This window comes from Leiobunum rupestre, chromosome 8 (genome assembly GCF_980474605.1).
Source record: "Leiobunum rupestre chromosome 8, qqLeiRupe1.1.hap1, whole genome shotgun sequence".
NCBI lineage: Eukaryota > Metazoa > Arthropoda > Arachnida > Opiliones > Sclerosomatidae > Leiobunum > Leiobunum rupestre.
In genome coordinates, this window is record NC_143391.1 from 10,879,767 (window position 1) to 10,897,313 (window position 17,547).

The following is a 17,547-nucleotide window of genomic DNA, read 5'->3' on the forward strand; positions in this document are numbered from 1 at the left end:
AATCCGCGATCTTCGTCCGTCCGACGTCACTTCGTGGCGAATCCGTTAGAGGGCGTGGAAGTTGGGGCCCTGACGACACGGAATTGTATCGAGAGGGCGCTATATACGTCCTACGTCTTACAACGTGAGGTGTCAGTCAGGCGCGAGGCCCTCGATTGAGAAGAATGACTATAAACCGGGATAAAAAGAGTCCGTAAGCCTTCAGAAGCCGGTTAACAATTCCTTTTCTCGCTCCTTCACCGCGCAGCCATTCACTGTATATTAATCTTTAACACGTGTAACTCGAGATGCTTTTATCTTTCTTTATATTCAGCGTAACCTTAGGCGGTGCATTCCAGCCGAAAGAAGTTCGATCGGACACGTTATAAAACAATATTTTACTCCCGATTATACGATAACATGCCCGAGGGTTTAAAATTTACTTTTATAAACATTTGCACAACCAGTCGAGCAAAAACGTCGTATCAGAGCGTAAATACGGAACGCAAATTCCCTTTTAAGCGCGTTTCATTCACCGAAAGTTTTCGAAGACGAAACCAATCGATAATTTCAATTCGCCTCAATACACCCGCGTTTTACGCCAGATAAAATTTTTGCTCTATTTTTAGCCTATTTTACGAATGCCGCTAAAGCGAAATCGTGAAAAATAACTTGGCCGATTAAATCGAAGCGCGTTTCATACGACTGTCACGTATTTTAATTAAGAAAATTGAACCTTTGGTACATCCACAGATAGGCCTACAAAAATTGATTAAAATAAACGAACGGAGAGAAGAGATCAGCTATTGTCACGGGCGACGAGAAACCTTTTCAAGTGTCCGTCGCCACAATCGAACCGATCGTGCCGAGTATTCGGCCTTACCTCACGTTCGAACTCGCAGGCGCTCCCTTCCACCAATTAGCTCACGTGGTGATTAGGCGCTTTCGTGAGTTCGGCCGCACCCCGCCTGGAAAGGAGTGAGCCATCCCCAGCCCCCGAATCATTCGCCATTGTTCAATTCCGAGATTGGACGGGCCACCTTCCGCCGAAACAACAAAAGTGGAATGGAATAGTTCCCGAATTTTACACAATAGGAGCGTATATAAATGGCGCGTCAGCGAACATCTATTATCGAATTGAGAAGGTATTAAACTTTACCCCCGCGTTTAACTTCCACCAAAATGACGGGTCACGCGATTCCCATCGAATTGAAACGGAGGTTTTTTGAACGAAATTTAAGCCGACAACTCGGTAGACAATGTATAATCAAGCCTTAATTACTTCCTGCCAAGTATGTTTTAACAGCAGCGATAATTGCCCTTAAATTCTAGTTGAGCTCGAAACACGCGTGACGACAACCTCTTATTAATAAGTCGGCGTGATTTTAGAAAACGACTAACGAGACTTGGCGGCAAAGTTTTTGTTTGATACTCGACGTTGCATATTCCAAATTGTTTACGGAATACGTGGGACAGTTACTTTTGGGGTACGCGTGTATCTTTTTTTTTTAGTTTCCACGTACATTCTTGCCTCGCATTTGCCTTTGTCACAAGCAGAAGCGCGCGTCTAGGCTTTGGCGGATTTTCGCGTCTTTTATTACCGGGAGAATGCTGGTCGCGTGTTAAGCGGGTCTCTCGTCTTTGGAACGCTAAGATGATTTCTCTCTCCGTCGCCGTTCTTTCTTTTCCTCTTGTTGGTAAGCTCTTAACTGATCTATGGAGAGGACTAGAGGAGAGGAGGAGAGGGAAAAGACGTCTGCTAAAAAAATGGGCCCCTAACTTCGTCTCTTCCGCGACAGTTTTTTTTCTTGACGTCATTATATTGCAGGGCCTAATCTATCTTAGCCGGCCACCCCCGAAAAGAAAGTTTCCCAAAATACTATCAAATCCTCCTTTCCACCCACATACATTCTCTGCCACCCCTGCCAAACTGTCTCCGTTCGCACGAGTTAAACCCCACTCCGCTAATATTCTTTGGTCCGGGTTCATTTATGCGATGAATAGTAGCTGAAAATTAAATTTAGTTACATTTTTCTTCCGTGTGGAGCTTAAATTGAAAACACTTTTTATGGAAAATTTAATCCGCTGTTTTAATATTTATTCTACTACGTTATTATTTTTATTTAAAAAATATATATTATCTCAATTCGAATATGACCGAGTTGCTAAATTTAATCCGTTGTTTTAATATTACTACATTTATTATTTTTTATAATTATCTCGATTGAAATATGACCGAGTCGCTTAAAATTATGCGGAGCAAATTGTCATAATAACGTGCCTCTGTTTTTGGAGTGGAATCTTTCCCAGAGTCTTGAGGAAGTTTATAATAGGAAAGCTAGTAACCGCGAAATTGGCAGTTTGTCGTTGGTTATCGAAGTAAGAGTAATTTGAAAAGCACTTATAGCGGGGGTATATAATTTATATAAAAGTGGATATTAAAGAAAGAACGGGTATTCTTTGTATTTGAAAATGATCGCCGCGAAATGTAAGGGTAAAAATGTTATCCGTTAAAGTAAGAGCTTTGGGGTGGACGTATCTACGAGGAAAATGATATCATTTGACAAGGAATCAAGTAGCGAACGTTAATTTGGAAATGGAAACGTCTCGGGTTACGATATAAAACGGAGAGCGCGCGTCCGATCGGTTGTTTATAAAAAGAGTCTGTTACGCTTCCACGTTGTCGAAGAATCTCGGTGAGAAAGAACGGGTGGCTCTTCTTTGGTTAAAGTAAATCTTCCCTCCCAGGCACGCTTCGCCGGCAGAAGAGTGGCTTGTCTTCTAATCGAGCCTGCTTCTTTCTCCGTAGTCTTAGCACGAGCTTGATAGGAAGTCCGCGAGCGCGCGGGAGTTTGTTCCACATACACGCGAGCGCGTGCCACCGGGGCTGCATTTTTTCCCTCTTTCTTCCTAAAGAGATGTTGCTCTTTTTTGCGCCAAATTCTTTGGCAAACCGCCAAGAATAAAATAGCGGAACTTGCGGGAAAGCCTTCCTTTCTTTCACATAGCCACTGTTTCCCATGTCACCGAATGTCTATTTCTCGACCCGCGGAGAAAAAAGTAGGAAACATAGAGAGAGATTTGGGGGTTTTTCTCCTTTTTCCATCGCCGATAAAACGACGAAAACTACTTTCGGCTCCCGCAAGAAAACAAGTGGAAAAGTTTTCCCTTTTTACAAGATAATTAAGCGGACGAAATATCGACTCTCCGGGTCGGCGGACGACGAAATAACACGGACGGAATACGGTGGAAAAAGGTTTCCTCCGCCTTCCCCCTATCGACTGTACCGTTTCCGCGCCTTTCGTGTTAGTAAGGCGGTGTTCATTCGCTCGACTGTATTCCAGAGAGCAATTGCTTATCTTCCTTTTTCCGACGACGAATTCTCTTCCATTGAATTCCGAAGGCTCCGTAATTATTGAAAAAAAAAACGTGTTTACTAGCCATTTTCTCCTCTTCAACGTCCTCCGCCTTTTTTTAAAAAATTTCCCAAATTGAGAGAACCTTTTTAACTTCGAGCCTTTTAGTTTAGCGAATCTTGTTAGCTTCCGAATCTCTAGCCGCCCGTCCCCGAAACAAGTATTGTTCCTATCGATTTTGAAGGAGTTGGTATGTAAACAGCAGCTTCAAGTACACACCGTCAAGGGCCAAAGTAATTCTCTCTCTCTGCCTCCTATCACTCGCCCACTCTATTGATTTTAAACTAAGTTTGAGTCTTGTCTTCTTCAAACGAACTCGAGTTTACGAGCAAAATCGTACGTTGAAAAATCTTTTGGAGTGAAATTCAGTAAATTATTTAAGACCCGGGTATAGTAAAACCGGGTTCTCGCAGTCCGCGAGGCAGTCAAATCGTCTCTAGGAAGTGAACGAATCAAACATTATAATTGTTCTCTTGTTTTAATATTCTTCATGTACGTGTCTTACTCGCGAAGTGACGTTTATTAGTGGTTGCCTCGTACATCAGCTTTTTAAGGAAAATTCTGAATAAGTGGCTAACATACTGGATGTCAATAAAGGAAATTAGGTTGACTCATTAATTAAACTAATTTAATATCTACTTAATCTTCATTATCAGAATCATGCAATCGCGAATACGTGACTATTTGAGGAACTCTTGATTATTATAAAAGAAGCACTCCAATCAGTCAATATCGGGGCATCGCAATTCGACTTTGTTGACATTAGTATGGAGTTCTAAAGAATAATTTAAATAGCGTATTAAGGGCTCATGTTTTCAGCGGGGGTGGTGAAGATTAATTCATTAGATATTTAGACAACAGGGAAGCCATATCCAAGGCTGTGCTGAGTGGAGGCTAAATAATAATCAGTTAGGCTAATAAAATCCCCAGGGCACTGAGTGGAGGCAAAATCCTCAGGGCGCGGGTAAAAAAAGGACCCAGAAACATTATTTTTAGGGGCCCATAACTTAGAACTTTCAACAGAAAATTCTAGTTAGACATAATTTGCTCCGGTGCCCGAAAGGTCTCTGCACGGCCTGGGCCATAGCTCTAAGAGACTAAGACACTATCTGATGGGGGTGCGAGGAGATGATAATATAGCATCCCCTATAGCAATAATAATAATCAGCTAGGCTAATACCGAAGGCACCACCATAGGCCTAAGTCATCAAGCGACGTTTAAGGCCATTAATTCAGGTGGCCGGGTTATTGTGCGTAGGAGGGTGGTGGCAAGCCCTTCATGCCACGCGAACCAACAGCTCCCTACACTTACTATTACCGTTAACCTCAACAAGTTTTTATGGAAGGGGAAACCGTAAACCCTTTAACCAGTGGGGAGAGAACTTGCAAACTCAACGCGGAAGGAGTTGTTCCGAGTTTTCACCCAGTGCCACAAGCTGGAATCGAACTCGGTTCCTCTTGCTGCTAGACGAAAGTGCTAACCACTCCGCCACCCCACTTACTATAGTTACTAAATTCAAAGTTTGAAACGATTAATGAGGAGCGTCTAGAATCTATTTTAAAGAGCGGTGACTGAAAAATCGCAAGTGCACGTCCTCCCCCTCCCGGAATTCCGCATTGTTTCCAGGAAAAGCCAATCGCGCGGAGCTACGACGCGATGACGTAATAGATAATCCCGTACGCTTGACAGAGTGTAGATTCTCGAGTCGTAGATCGGGGGCAATATTTTGAGCCAAGCGCGTCTGTCGAAAATAAGGCTGCTGCGCTGTCGCGGCCCGCTCCACCGAGAGTCTAAGAATGAGCGAGACGCGGAAAGGAATAAAAAAGGCTCGGATCTATTTTTGAAGGTGGAAAGAGGGAGTGCACTCGCGTCGGAATAATCCTATAGGTTCGGCTGCCAGAGAGGCGCCAAACGCGTGAGGAGAAGAATTTTTGGCTACCAGCCACGGACCTCGAAACGTTCAACTTTAGTAACTGTCCCGATAGGAGCGTAACCGGCGCCAGCGCCCCAGAAAACGCGCGCACCATTTTTAAATATATCTTTGCCGCGAATAATAGACGTAACTGCGGATAGCTATTTCGGCCGCATTAATATTCCTGAACTAAACGCGCGAATATTCCCACTCAATGTATTTGTCTCTCGTTTTATGACGTAAATGTGTTTATAAAATGGGCCTAACTCGTTCACCTTGAAAAATAAGCTTCCGCGTAGCTATTAGATTGCTACACCTTTTTGCCCTCCTTCCCTAATAAATCTCGACTCATTCTAGACAATAAAGCTATTAATCACGCTTGTATAATAGAAAACCGCGCTTTACAGTGACCGCGAAGTCGTTAGTATAGCTTGGATGGAGAAAACTTCACCTTCATTTTACCTGATATTGAACCACCTGGTTGTCTTTTGCCCAACCCTTTTCGACCGTCAACTTTGGATTAAAAATAATAGTTCGTAAGCTATACTTGACAATGCCTATTTGTCGGCCGCTTAATATGGCCCACTTCTAGAAAGTTTCGGTTAAACCGGAATAGGACTGTATATTACCTCGTAAATTAAAGATACATAAATATAGGTAAAATATTCGGCGGTTACTTCAAAGCTAATGGCAAATTGATAAGTTAGGTACGGTTATGAATATATTTTCCTTTGATATTTTGAACGGAAGAGAAGCGTGGAGGAGAGGAGGGCGTACTGTATCGACCACGCAGGTGCAATTTTCCGTTTCCTCTGGGAAAATTTTTAAGGTTTTCCAATAACTTGATTGCGGATGAGTGAATTCGTGATTGCGTTAATTTGATTTCTGGAGCAGCTCGCCTTCTTTCGTCTAAAAGCGGAAAGACGAACTCAGCCGAAAACCCCCGCTATGCATTCGAAATTAAGAGCCATTGCTTTATATTATAGCGGCTAATACGAAAGGTGCTTCCTTTTATTTAGAATATTTATACGGAACTTCAAAGGGTACCCAAACCATTCATATTCGCAGGGACGTCTTTGGAAGGCCTTAATAATTTTGGTCAGTTTTAAAATCCAGGTCCCTGACGAAAATGCCGGATCAAATTTGGTTATAAAATTATTAAAAAAATTAATAGATTGAATTGAATAAAATTCTACATTATTCCGATTTCATAAAAATTATTTGATCCAATTACATTGCGTAAAATGCGACTTTATTCAGATTTAATTTTCTTTTGATCCAATCACAATTGCGTGAAATTCAACTTTATCCCAATTTGATCCAATCACATTGCGTAAAATTCAACTTTACTCCGATTTGATCCAAATGATTTGATCCAATCACATTGCGTAAAATTCAACTTTACTCCGATTTGATCCAAATTATTTGATCCAATCACATTGCGTAAAATTGAACTTTAATCTGATTTGATTTAAATTATTTGATCCAATCACATTGCGTAAAATTCAAATTTACTCTGATTTGATTCAAATTATTTGATCCAATCACATTGCGTAAAATTCAACTTTACTCCGATTTTATCCAATCACATTGCGTAAAATTCAACTTTACTCCGATTTTATCCAATCACTTTGCGTAAAATTCAACTTTACCCCGATTTTATCCAAATTATTTGATCCAATCACATTGTATGAAATTCCACTTTAACCCTATCTGATCCAATTACATTGCATAAAATTGCACTTCATCCCGATTTGAACAAATCACATTGCGTAACATTCAAACTGTATTCCTATTTGATCCAATCACATTTCGTAAAATTCAACTTAATCCCGATTTGATCGAAACAGAATTGAATGCGTCTTGATTCCAGTTGGATCCAAATTTCGACATCGGTACGCCTCTGCTTAACGGTAGATGTGGAGATTTTTTTATTCAAACAGCGTATGAAAATAAGAATCGGAGTTTGCTTTTATTTAAATAAAATAATTTTTTCATATATTATTCCCTTTTTCCCGTGAACATATTTCGCTTGTTTTGTTATTCTTCAACCCATATCCTGGATAAATCTTTTTCCATCAAAAATTAAAATTTCTATAAAAATAAAAATAGTTTGAAAACAACTTTACATTTATATTAATGACAAAGTGCTACGTTTAAAATTTAATTTATATTTGTATCTTTTGTCATTATTTTAAATACAAAGAATATTACAATACGTAATGTTATTTAAATTTGATTTAATATTTTAGTTCCTAAACCATTCCGTTCAATAATATAACCGCTTTCAGTTAAAATAATCTGGTTGAAAGAGATCTCAAGATATAATAATATTGTTGACTAAGCGCATTTAATAGCTCGGCAAACATGAAAATTAAACAAGTTTATTATTTTCGTAAATACTCTCCGTATATTTACTCTTGGCAGCGTAGCGCGTAGGGAGAGCGATCTAGAGAGGTTTATAAATTTGCGGATTATGCTAGCGGCTCCCGTTTATTATGCAAATAAGTAACTCTCTCTTTGGAATATAAGTCGAGCACCCTCTTCTTTTAGGTCGTATACGACGCTAACGCGTGACTCAACCACAACACCACGAAGAGGTCTACTATTCAAATAAGGATAAGAAAATGTTTATTAAATTTTTTGGGCCCGTAATGACGTTGGGGTCGAACATGAGATTATCAATCGTTATATACATCCCGGGCAAGTTTGTAATCCCTTCTCAACCCCTTATTAAACTCGCCCGCTTACTCCGTTGACGTTTCTTAGGGACTTTGAGGTTATTCGGGCCGGCTCGCGTAGGGTCGCGTAAAAATATGGCCGATGGTGAATAATAGATTTTCATTTGAAAGGCAACAGCTTAACGTCATTTATCATAAAAGGGCCGCGAGACCGTAGAACGACTATAGTCGACGTGCCATCTCAACTGAGCCGTAAGTCAAAGGCGGACGCGGGTTGAATACGCCGTTCCCACGCTTAACCGAAGACGCGGTTAATGGATACACCGACTATAGGAACTAAGAATTTGGCTTTTTTTTCGCCGCTACCCTCGGCGCGGTTTTCATACGGCGTAAGTTTTCGTCCACCGCGAACTTCGCACACGATTCCCCGCGATGATGAAGTTGGGAAAAGGGAACAAAAAACTGGTTTTCGGCCGTAAAAATGTTAGTGGGCGTTAAGCGTAGCGGTAGCTCAGCAATCTCTATCTTTTAAACTCGCGCGGCGATCGAGGAAATACCCCCTCCATCGACTTCTACCAGAGCCAAGAGGAAGAAAACCAGCTAACAAAAAAAACATTCTTGGCTCTTTTTCTAAAAAAAAAAATCGAAACATTGTTATTGCGTGCCTCGCACCCACCCAACCAGCGGAGGGAAAAAGAGAATAAATTTTGGGGGTGAAAAAAGAAAGCGAATTAACTTTGTTCACGCGCGCTCTTGTACGTGAATAGATACATTTTACGGCATCCCTTTGGGTAGACCGCGTTATAAAGTAACCGTCGGGAAGGGCATTCTTCTCTCTTCCTGTTGCTGATGTTACTATACGTTACTCGCTCCACAGTCTCCCTTTAGTTATAAAAAAAACCGTGGAACAAGTCTGTCAAAAATGGAACCCCCTTCCGCGTATAGTTCGCTTAGTTGATGATCTCAGCGTAAATTTGCAGCCGCTCCGGATCATATTTCCGCGAAGAATTTTTCAACATGATAGCGTTGGAAAGCGGCGTTGGGTAAGGCTCTCAAACAGCTACTTTGAATGTAGCTCGGAAATTGGCAAATCTCTAGTTTGGAACTCGACTAATTGCCGTTTCAAAGAGCGATTTTTTCCAAGATAAATTTACCTGAAACTTGTTTTTTTATAGGTCAGGCGATAGGTCGTAACCTCCGCCAAGAAGGAAGGGGTTGATTGATAAGTTTTCTAAGTAAACACATCCCGAATTCAATCGCGGAAAACCCGTTTCTGTCAATTTTTGATAAGCCGTCGTATACTTAATAACCTTGAAATATACAATTATCCTTTTTAAGTTCCTTAAGAAATTCCGAACGAGGTAGGGGCATTAAAAACGTTTACGTCTTAAAACTATTGCCAATATAGGAAATACGTTCTTCGAATTATTTTACCTCCTCGTTCGATCGAGTGGGTTTTTGATGAATTCCTTTTTTACATCACTTTCTAACCCGAGGGCGAAGATTCTCCACGACCCTAAAATTAAACGCTTCTTTACTATCCCCATTTTTTCCAAAGATAAAATGGAGTTTGTAGGATGACTGAGTGTACGAAATATATTTTAAGAAAATCTCCAGCCTCGAGGGTCCTTCGGATTTTAACAACCGTATCAAGTTAAGTCATAATATTTCCATTTTTTAGCGTTTATATAATGTCGACCATCGATTCTCCTCAACCTGTTGGTTTTGAACCTTCGCGCTAATGTTAAAAATACGCCATAGACTGTCTAATGAAAATAGCTATAGGCTTTATCAGCCACCATCTTAACGGATCAAATATCGCGTCTTAAGATTGGAAAAGCGAATATATTTGCGGTTACAGTTGCATTTAGAAATGTTCAAATAGACTCACGTAGATTACTTGAATCCGCCGTATCGAGGGTCAAAGACAGTAGGAGAGTTTTAAGGAAGAACGTCTTGAAGAGGAACTTCATGAGGCGCGGAAAACGGAATCCAGTTTGCCAGTTGAATGGCTGCTGCCCTTTGACTGCACCGAACGAACAATATCCTCCCTGGCCCATAACAAAGTTTGTACGCGATCGCGAAAATATCCGGGTTACGATTCCAATGACTATTATTACTTTTATCGGGATAAATATCTCCCTTTTGACGACACAACGCGCACTCGAAATATTTATAATCGGCTCCGCTAGCGTACAACTAATTCTCTTATTGTTTCTTCACTAATGACACGAAGAAACGCGAGCCTAATTCGGGACTCACGCTTCGACGCTTAAAATCGAGAGAATGGGATGTTTTTCTTTCCGTTTATTCCGATTCAATCGCTGCTGCACACACGCGCATTCGCGGTTATTTTAAAGGGGATCTCTCTCGGTCAAGGTAGCTGACCTTCTCTCTCTCTCTCTCTCTCCGTGTCGTCGAGAGAAAGAGAAGAAGCGTGGATATAGTCAAGTTTAGTCCGTTTTCGCGGGAGATCCCGAGCTATCGACTCGAGAAGCTACATCGTCGAGCGACGATTTTTTTCTCGGAGCGGGCTTCCACTCTCATCGCCCGCATTTATCTATCTGGATCGGCATTTTCTTTTGACGTAATGAAAAATATTTCGGCGAGTTTAGCGAGCGAGCCAGATGATTCGGGAGATAGGCGGCTCGCTATCTCGTTGGCGATACGCCTGTACGCCGGAGTGGGAACCCGCGCGACTACAGCGAAGAAGAAGCGCGGATTCGACGATGAAGGATACGCTCTCTCGCGTCGACGTCCGTCATGGCCAAACTCGCAGCCTTCTCTGCTTGCTGTTGCCAGAGAACCGCGCGAGTACTTCCCCGATCTCTCCTTTTCGCGCGCGCTCTCGCCCGTTTTCGACTTGAGAGAGAGCTAGGCGCGAGTTCTTCTTCGACGTCGCGGTGGTGCTGCCGCTATAGCGTATCTGGGAGGTGGAGGAGGAGGGATGTAGATTTTTCTCTTCGGCCTCCTTGGCATCATCCCCCATCCTTCGGTTTCCGTATCCCCCATCTTTCGTAATCAAAGGAGAGCGGAGCGGCGGAAAATTTACAAAATGAAGTTTCTCCCCAGCTGTTATTATTACACTCTCTGCCCCGGTGTAAGCTTTATTCTCTCCTCCAGAAAACATTTTCTGATTAACTTTTTCCCCCGCGAGTTTCAAATTGGATTAATTTTGAGAAGATGCGCTTACGGACAGTTGGTGGATCTTCATTACTGGCTTTGCACGCTGTTAACCCGCCGTTAATTTCCTCGCTTTCGAGTAAATTGGAGTCCATCTTCGCTAGATCCCCCCGAGATTCGTTTCTATCTTTGAACCATTGATTTGCGGATTGAATTACAGTAACTGATACGGTTTTACTTATTAAATTTGGATTTAATTAGTTGAAATACACCCAATGTTTTTTTTTCTTTCAGAACTCTCTATTTACAGAGCCACTTACAAGGAGACATCCCGAAGTGTAACCCACCAATTTTGTTCAAACTTGGGGGATTGCTAGACCTTCATGTATCATGAAAAATCCTAAAGGGAATTTATTCAATGGGCAACCGTTTTGCCATGGCAACGAAAAATGTTTTTGACAACACAAAATATTAAATTTTCCCATTGAAAATAACATGGGATTTTGTCCTCAAATTGATCAAAAGTTGATCAGTTTTGATGTTTTTTTTTTGTCAATTTTTATCTATGTTTTCTATTTTTGGCATTTTCGAAATTTTGAAATTTGTTAAATTTTTTCACAGTGGGGGTCCTAGGAATCGGTCAGAATCCCATGTTATTTTCAATGGGAAAAATTAAATTTGTTGTTGTCAAAAACATTTTTCGTTGTCATGGCAAAACGGTTGCCGATTGAATAAATTCCCTTTAGGATTGTTCAAACTCGGTGGGTTACACTTCGGGATGTCTCCTTGTTAATGATAAACATTAATGTATGCAGGATCGACCACTAGCCACGCAGTTGTTGGGGTGAACACTTAACAAATTAGTTTAGGGATTATGTCACTTATATCGTTACTTGTAAAATTTGAAAACAATATAATCGTTTATACCTTTGGCCAACTACAAATAATGAAGATATATAATTTACGTTCCTACCCATTTCAAAGTGGGTAGTTTTTTCGTTAACTCTTTCGCCCTCCACTTTGATATTACGCCTATAATTGTCACCACGACCACCAGGGGCGCTACGAAAAACGTCGCTTAAAACTCTTTCTATAGTTCCTTTCCTCCATGACCCAACATTGCTATGCAAATTTGAGTTATAATAATAACGCCAAATTGAATGAAAGATTCTGAACCTTTTCGAAATAAATAACAATTACCCTTTTTAGTATAACATGGAATTTTACTTTCTCGAGATATGTGGCAATAAGGGGCCCTTTGAAAACTCCCCCCTAATATATAGAATTTCCAGATACCTTTATTTGAACTCTCCTCCGGGCTTTCAAATCTCTACGGTGTTTTCCATCGGGGTCTCATATCCTTCGAGAGACTCAGCGAATTTTTATTTAAAACCGGTAGTAACAATGGAGTTTGAACCCCGCTGCTGCAGTCTATATTACGTGGCGAGGTTTGGGACATATGTCGAATGTTTCGTCTATATAGTAGTATAGTGCTAAGTAGGCTTTTCCAGTAATTGAAATGTCTCCTACGATGTATAACTAGAAAGGGTCTTATCGATCTCGCGTATCCCGAGCGCGAGCGAAGATGCCTGGGAACTATAGTTATATTGAAGCGATGGGAGTCGGTCATTAACTATCCCTCTATCGATGGGTGCGCCCTCTACAGCTCCTTACCGCGTTTATTCTTATTTAGGTAACACCCCATCTCGCAATCGCTCTCTCTTCATCCCCTCCCCATTAACTATTCTTATAAAAATGAATAAAAAATGGAGACTTCCTTCTGTTATTATAGGAACTACCGAATAATGCCTATAGAGCTCTTATCTGCGAGTCCATTTATTTAAAATAATAGCTTGAATATCGTGCCGCGGACACGCTATTTTCACGTACCAAGTAGGGCTTTTCTTCGGTGTTTGGTTCCGAGTTAAGCCGCCGGTAATATCGTAATGATTTAATAGAAACATTTGCAAGATATTAGATCGAGTTTTCGAAGAACCGGGGACAATGCCCCTTCCCAATATTTCACTGAGAGGGGTACCTAATGGAATTGTCCACCCCCCCCCCCCCAGTTTTGTTCAGTTCAATACTTAAAATTGACGATCTAAAGGCATTAAAGGCTTAATGAAGTATAAGGTTCCTCAAACAAGAAATCTGTAAATTTCCGTTAATTTGTTGAACTGCGTTGAAATGTATCATATTTTCTTTTAATTATCACTTTAAATACATCTAAAATTTTCTAAGCCAAAAATATTACTTTTTGGCTGTTTTTTACTATTAATAAAGATGAGGGACGCGCTCCAGACTCAGGGTTTGAGATGCCTTGTCCCGTTAACTTCTCAAAGATACCGATTTGATAAAAAAATAGTTTATTTTAAGAAAGAGCAGACACCAACGATATTTAAAAAGTGCGCAAGAGGTTTTATTTAAAACATTTTTAAAATATTTTATATAAAAACTCTTGTGCACTTTCTAAATTCCGTTGGTGTCTCCTCTTTCTTAAAATAAGTATATTTGTGCAAGTCGCTAAAATTCTTTATTATTATATAGTTTTATATTTTATTTTTAAAAGTATAATATTTCGATTAAAATGTGCGATTGGAAGATTTCGAAATTTTTGGAATATTTTTTAGTCAGTAATATATATCTTTATATATGTCAAACTATTCAAACGCGATACTTTCCGGTACAATAATTTGTCCCTAATACGAGGCAATAATGCTCGTAAGACGTCCCCGCGGAGTAATGGAAGTTGAAAGAAAACTCGGTATAAAGTTTCCTATATTCCTTCGAGACGAATCAGTGTCAGTGTCATTTCCATTCGACCGCGTGAGAAGACGTTTTAAAGAAAAATGTACTTTTTTCTAGCCATATTTCCCCCCTATATTTGACGGGAAACGCGGATGGACTCGACCGGTAATGACAATTAGAGAAATCTCGACGATGGTCGAGGAGCATCGTGTTAGGAGGGAAACGGGACCCTCCTCGGAAATTAGGTAGGCACGCGAAGTCGCGGGATAGCCTATTATGTTGCGGGAATTTTGCCGAATAATTCGGAGATTTCTTTTGAAGTTTGGTCGGTGGCCTCAGCGATGGTGTCATCGCGATTTGCAAAGAACCTTTTCGAGACCTCCTGATACGAGATGAAGTCTGCCAAGGAAGGGGCTCCGAAAGAGGCCCGACACCACCGCGGTCGAGGCTTCCCCCGTCACGCTCTCCCCCCCCCCCCTGGCTCCATCCTTTTCGGGCTTTTTAATTGATGGGGTCATCTTCTAAGTGCGATAGGCAGCTGCTGGCGCGTTTTCCCAACTTTTCACCCTTCTCCGCTTCAGTCCGCGAGCCAGCTTGCTTGCGTGTCAGGCCCGTATAAAAACCTACTATATTTTTATCCGTTATGTATATATATAAAACTATCCAGATGATATTTATATTGAAATATCTCGCTCATAAAAATGGGCCATTCGCCTTCTCGTCTTTCGCTTGAAAAATACGCGACTTTCAACTCGCATTCTCGTTCAAGGAAGAAAAAGATATATAGAGAAGTCTTTTTAACGCGCTTTTATAACTGTCTGCTAGACATAGTGGCGTTATAATTACGATAAGCGTTGCGTTGAAGACCGTTTGTCGTAAATTCTCATGTACTCCGGTCTTCTAGCTATATAACTTTACGTCTACGTTTAATCTACTCAGTTAAACGCATTCACAGTGGTCGTAAATACCAACTACGCAACGTTTGCCCCCCCAAAAAGCTTCCGAATAAAGTGGTCCCCCGTGATAAGGGACAGGCCCCAGGTACCTTAGTTACGCCATTCAACGAATATTAAGCGCTTAAGCTTCAAGGGAGGCGCTAGTTACGTTAATAACAAGTCGTAGCGAGTGTTGGCGGGTGATTTTTCGTTTCTACTCCCTTTAAACGTAATATTACCCTGTACAAGCCAAACTAAAAACTTGGTATTCGAAATGCGAACGTGGTAGCCGTACAAAATGACACGTTCTAGTTTGTAGCTCTATTGTAAATGTTAATATTTCGACAGAGGTGAGCGTTGGGTAATAAATCATCCCGATTTCATACGTTTCAAGTGACAAAAGAAACGCTATACGTCCGACATACCTTATACGTTGTACAAAGTAGACTCGACCTACTTAGAGATATTTGGCTTCGTATACGTATTCCATAGCCTTCACTCTCCCTTGGCCTGGCGGTACACTGTCTGATGACTCTTAAGGTCAACGTTAGCAACAAAGTTCAGCACCTACACGTTTCGAAAACGTTATAAATGGAAGAAAAATTGGCCCAGCAGACATTCCGGAACGCCCACGTTTAAGAAGAGGGCCCCCTCTCGCGACAACCACGACCAACTCAATTTCAAACTGATTTCGTCTACTTCACCGTAGTATTGAATGCTCGTTCTTTTTCGTTCACGGGACGGTGGGGGCCTTATAACCCTCGATAGGACTTCCTTTTTTATTCAGAGTTCGGAGGTAAAAAAGAACCAAAACATTCTATTTTGCGCGGGCGTGGTGAGACTAATCAGTTACCAGCTGGAAACTTTGTTTTTCGGCAAAAAAATTGTCCGAGACTGAATAGAACTCCGGAAAGTTCGAAACTTTTATTTTAGCGAGGTTTTTTTAAAAGCGTGGCAGACATTCGGCAGCTATAGACAGGAAGAAGGGAAAAAGAAAAATTGAAAGGTGTGGCTCCCGTATAGAAGTGATTTTCACCGGATTTTTTAAGGTTCTAACTCATTGTTCTCGTACAGAATGGGAAGCGACTCGATTGTCGGCTTAGACGCCTTCTTTTTGAGCGTTAATAGAATAGTAATTCGCCGAATCAATGGATAAAAGAGTCACGCAGAGAGAGAACGATGTGAAGTAAAATTTCATTAGCTTAGCAAGAAATGGGTTGGGCTCCTTATTCGAGGATGCCCGAATCCCACGACCTTTCATTGCTTTGCATTAAACAGTAACTCTTAAATGCTCATAAATCATGCGGAAATTTATATCTCTAATCCTTTCAATATTCTGTAGGTTTTGTTTTTAATATTCAATAGCTTCCATCAAAAAATGGCCCCAGGTGCGATGGGTATTTAAGGTGGAAGATTTAGTTCTCCGCTACGTGGAGTCAATTATTCCGCAACGAGGGGAGAGAGTACTTAAGTTGAAATAATTTCATTAAATAAACCATTATTTTTTCAAACGAGCGAGTAGTAATATAAAACAACGTTTTTTAAAGTTGAGCAATTTTGAGGTTTTTTTCGGCTAGTCGATAAAGAAAAAGAAATCGTATTTAGGGTCCGAACCATATACAGGACGTATAGAGAAAAGTGTTTTTTGCAATTGGATGAAGCTCTTAGAAGCCATTGAAAGAGCCGGCGATGAGGACGATGTTGGGAAACAGAAAAGAAACCCATACGCGATCAGAGTGCGTAAAGAAATAACGATTTCTACTTGAGGTCTATAACGATCCCTCCGACCCCTCTACCGCATCGCGCCGCCCGCATTTAGCCTAAGCTTCCGTCCGTCCGTCGGATTCAGCGTAGCCGAAAAGGCCATCGCGGTACGGGTTCCGGAATTGCCAGTAGGCTGATAGTTTTAGTCGACCATAAATTCCTCCCATTTCATTCGAGGTTGATCGCGGTTTTTTCCGAATTCTAAAGCACCCATTACTCGTAGATAGAGAGAGGAGGGATGGATGTACCCTCAGCAACAATCTTTCCTTTTTCATCTTCTAACTTCTTCCATCTCCTCATCTCGCTCTTCTTTATTCTCCGTCTTGATGCCTCGGAAACAGGGTGGGAGGGCGGGGGTCAAAAATATTGAAGGTATATTCCTGTTGCTCTCTTTCCCTCGAGAGTCTCTCCTCATCCTTCTATTATCGTAAAAATGGATCGAGATCATGTTCCGGAAAAGAGGAGAGGTGCTTTCTCTTTCCGCCGTCTGAACTTTTATAACGCCACTATTAATGTGGAAATTTTACAAGAGCTTTTGTAACCGCGATATTCACCACGTTAATCCACTAACCGTGAATTTTGCCCTACTCTAGATTTGAATCAACGTGAGTAGGTTGTGCTCAGATTTTCATTAAGTTAGAGTATGACTCTGACTTATTTTATCTGTATTATAAGCAAAGTGGAAGAGAATTTTGCTCAGAATATTTTGGGAAATATACATTTGTTTCTTGGATTTTTTCGACCGCTATATAAATTTACCGGTTATGAGCTATTAATAATTAAAATGTACTGCGTTTTGCGGTGAAATTTTCAAAGCATTTTACCAAGCTTTGAAATTAGCACAATAAAATGGCGCTTACAACGTTAGTTATATGTTATTCATGTTAAGAAATTTAAACACTTAAGTAGACTGTTACTTTGGTGGTGATGTCTTTGTATTTTATTTCTTGTTTTACATTAAAAAAATCGGTATTAAGCTAAGCTATGG

General features: G+C 40.9%; 1 protein-coding gene across 3 annotated transcripts in view; it reads right to left on the reverse strand.

The window, feature by feature from the left end:
• LOC149932373 (uncharacterized) overlaps positions 1–10,886 on the reverse strand; it is a 54,157-nt gene extending 43,271 nt beyond the window's left edge. For all 3 annotated transcript variants that reach the window (XM_090156366.1, XM_090156365.1, XM_090156364.1), the window contains exon 1: positions 9,881–10,886. In XM_090156366.1, coding sequence (XP_090012492.1) covers positions 9,881–10,049 — 169 coding nt within the window. In that variant the 5' untranslated portion in view covers positions 10,050–10,886. The remainder of the gene's footprint in view (positions 1–9,880) is intronic.
• Between the last annotated feature and the right edge of the window lie 6,661 nt (positions 10,887–17,547).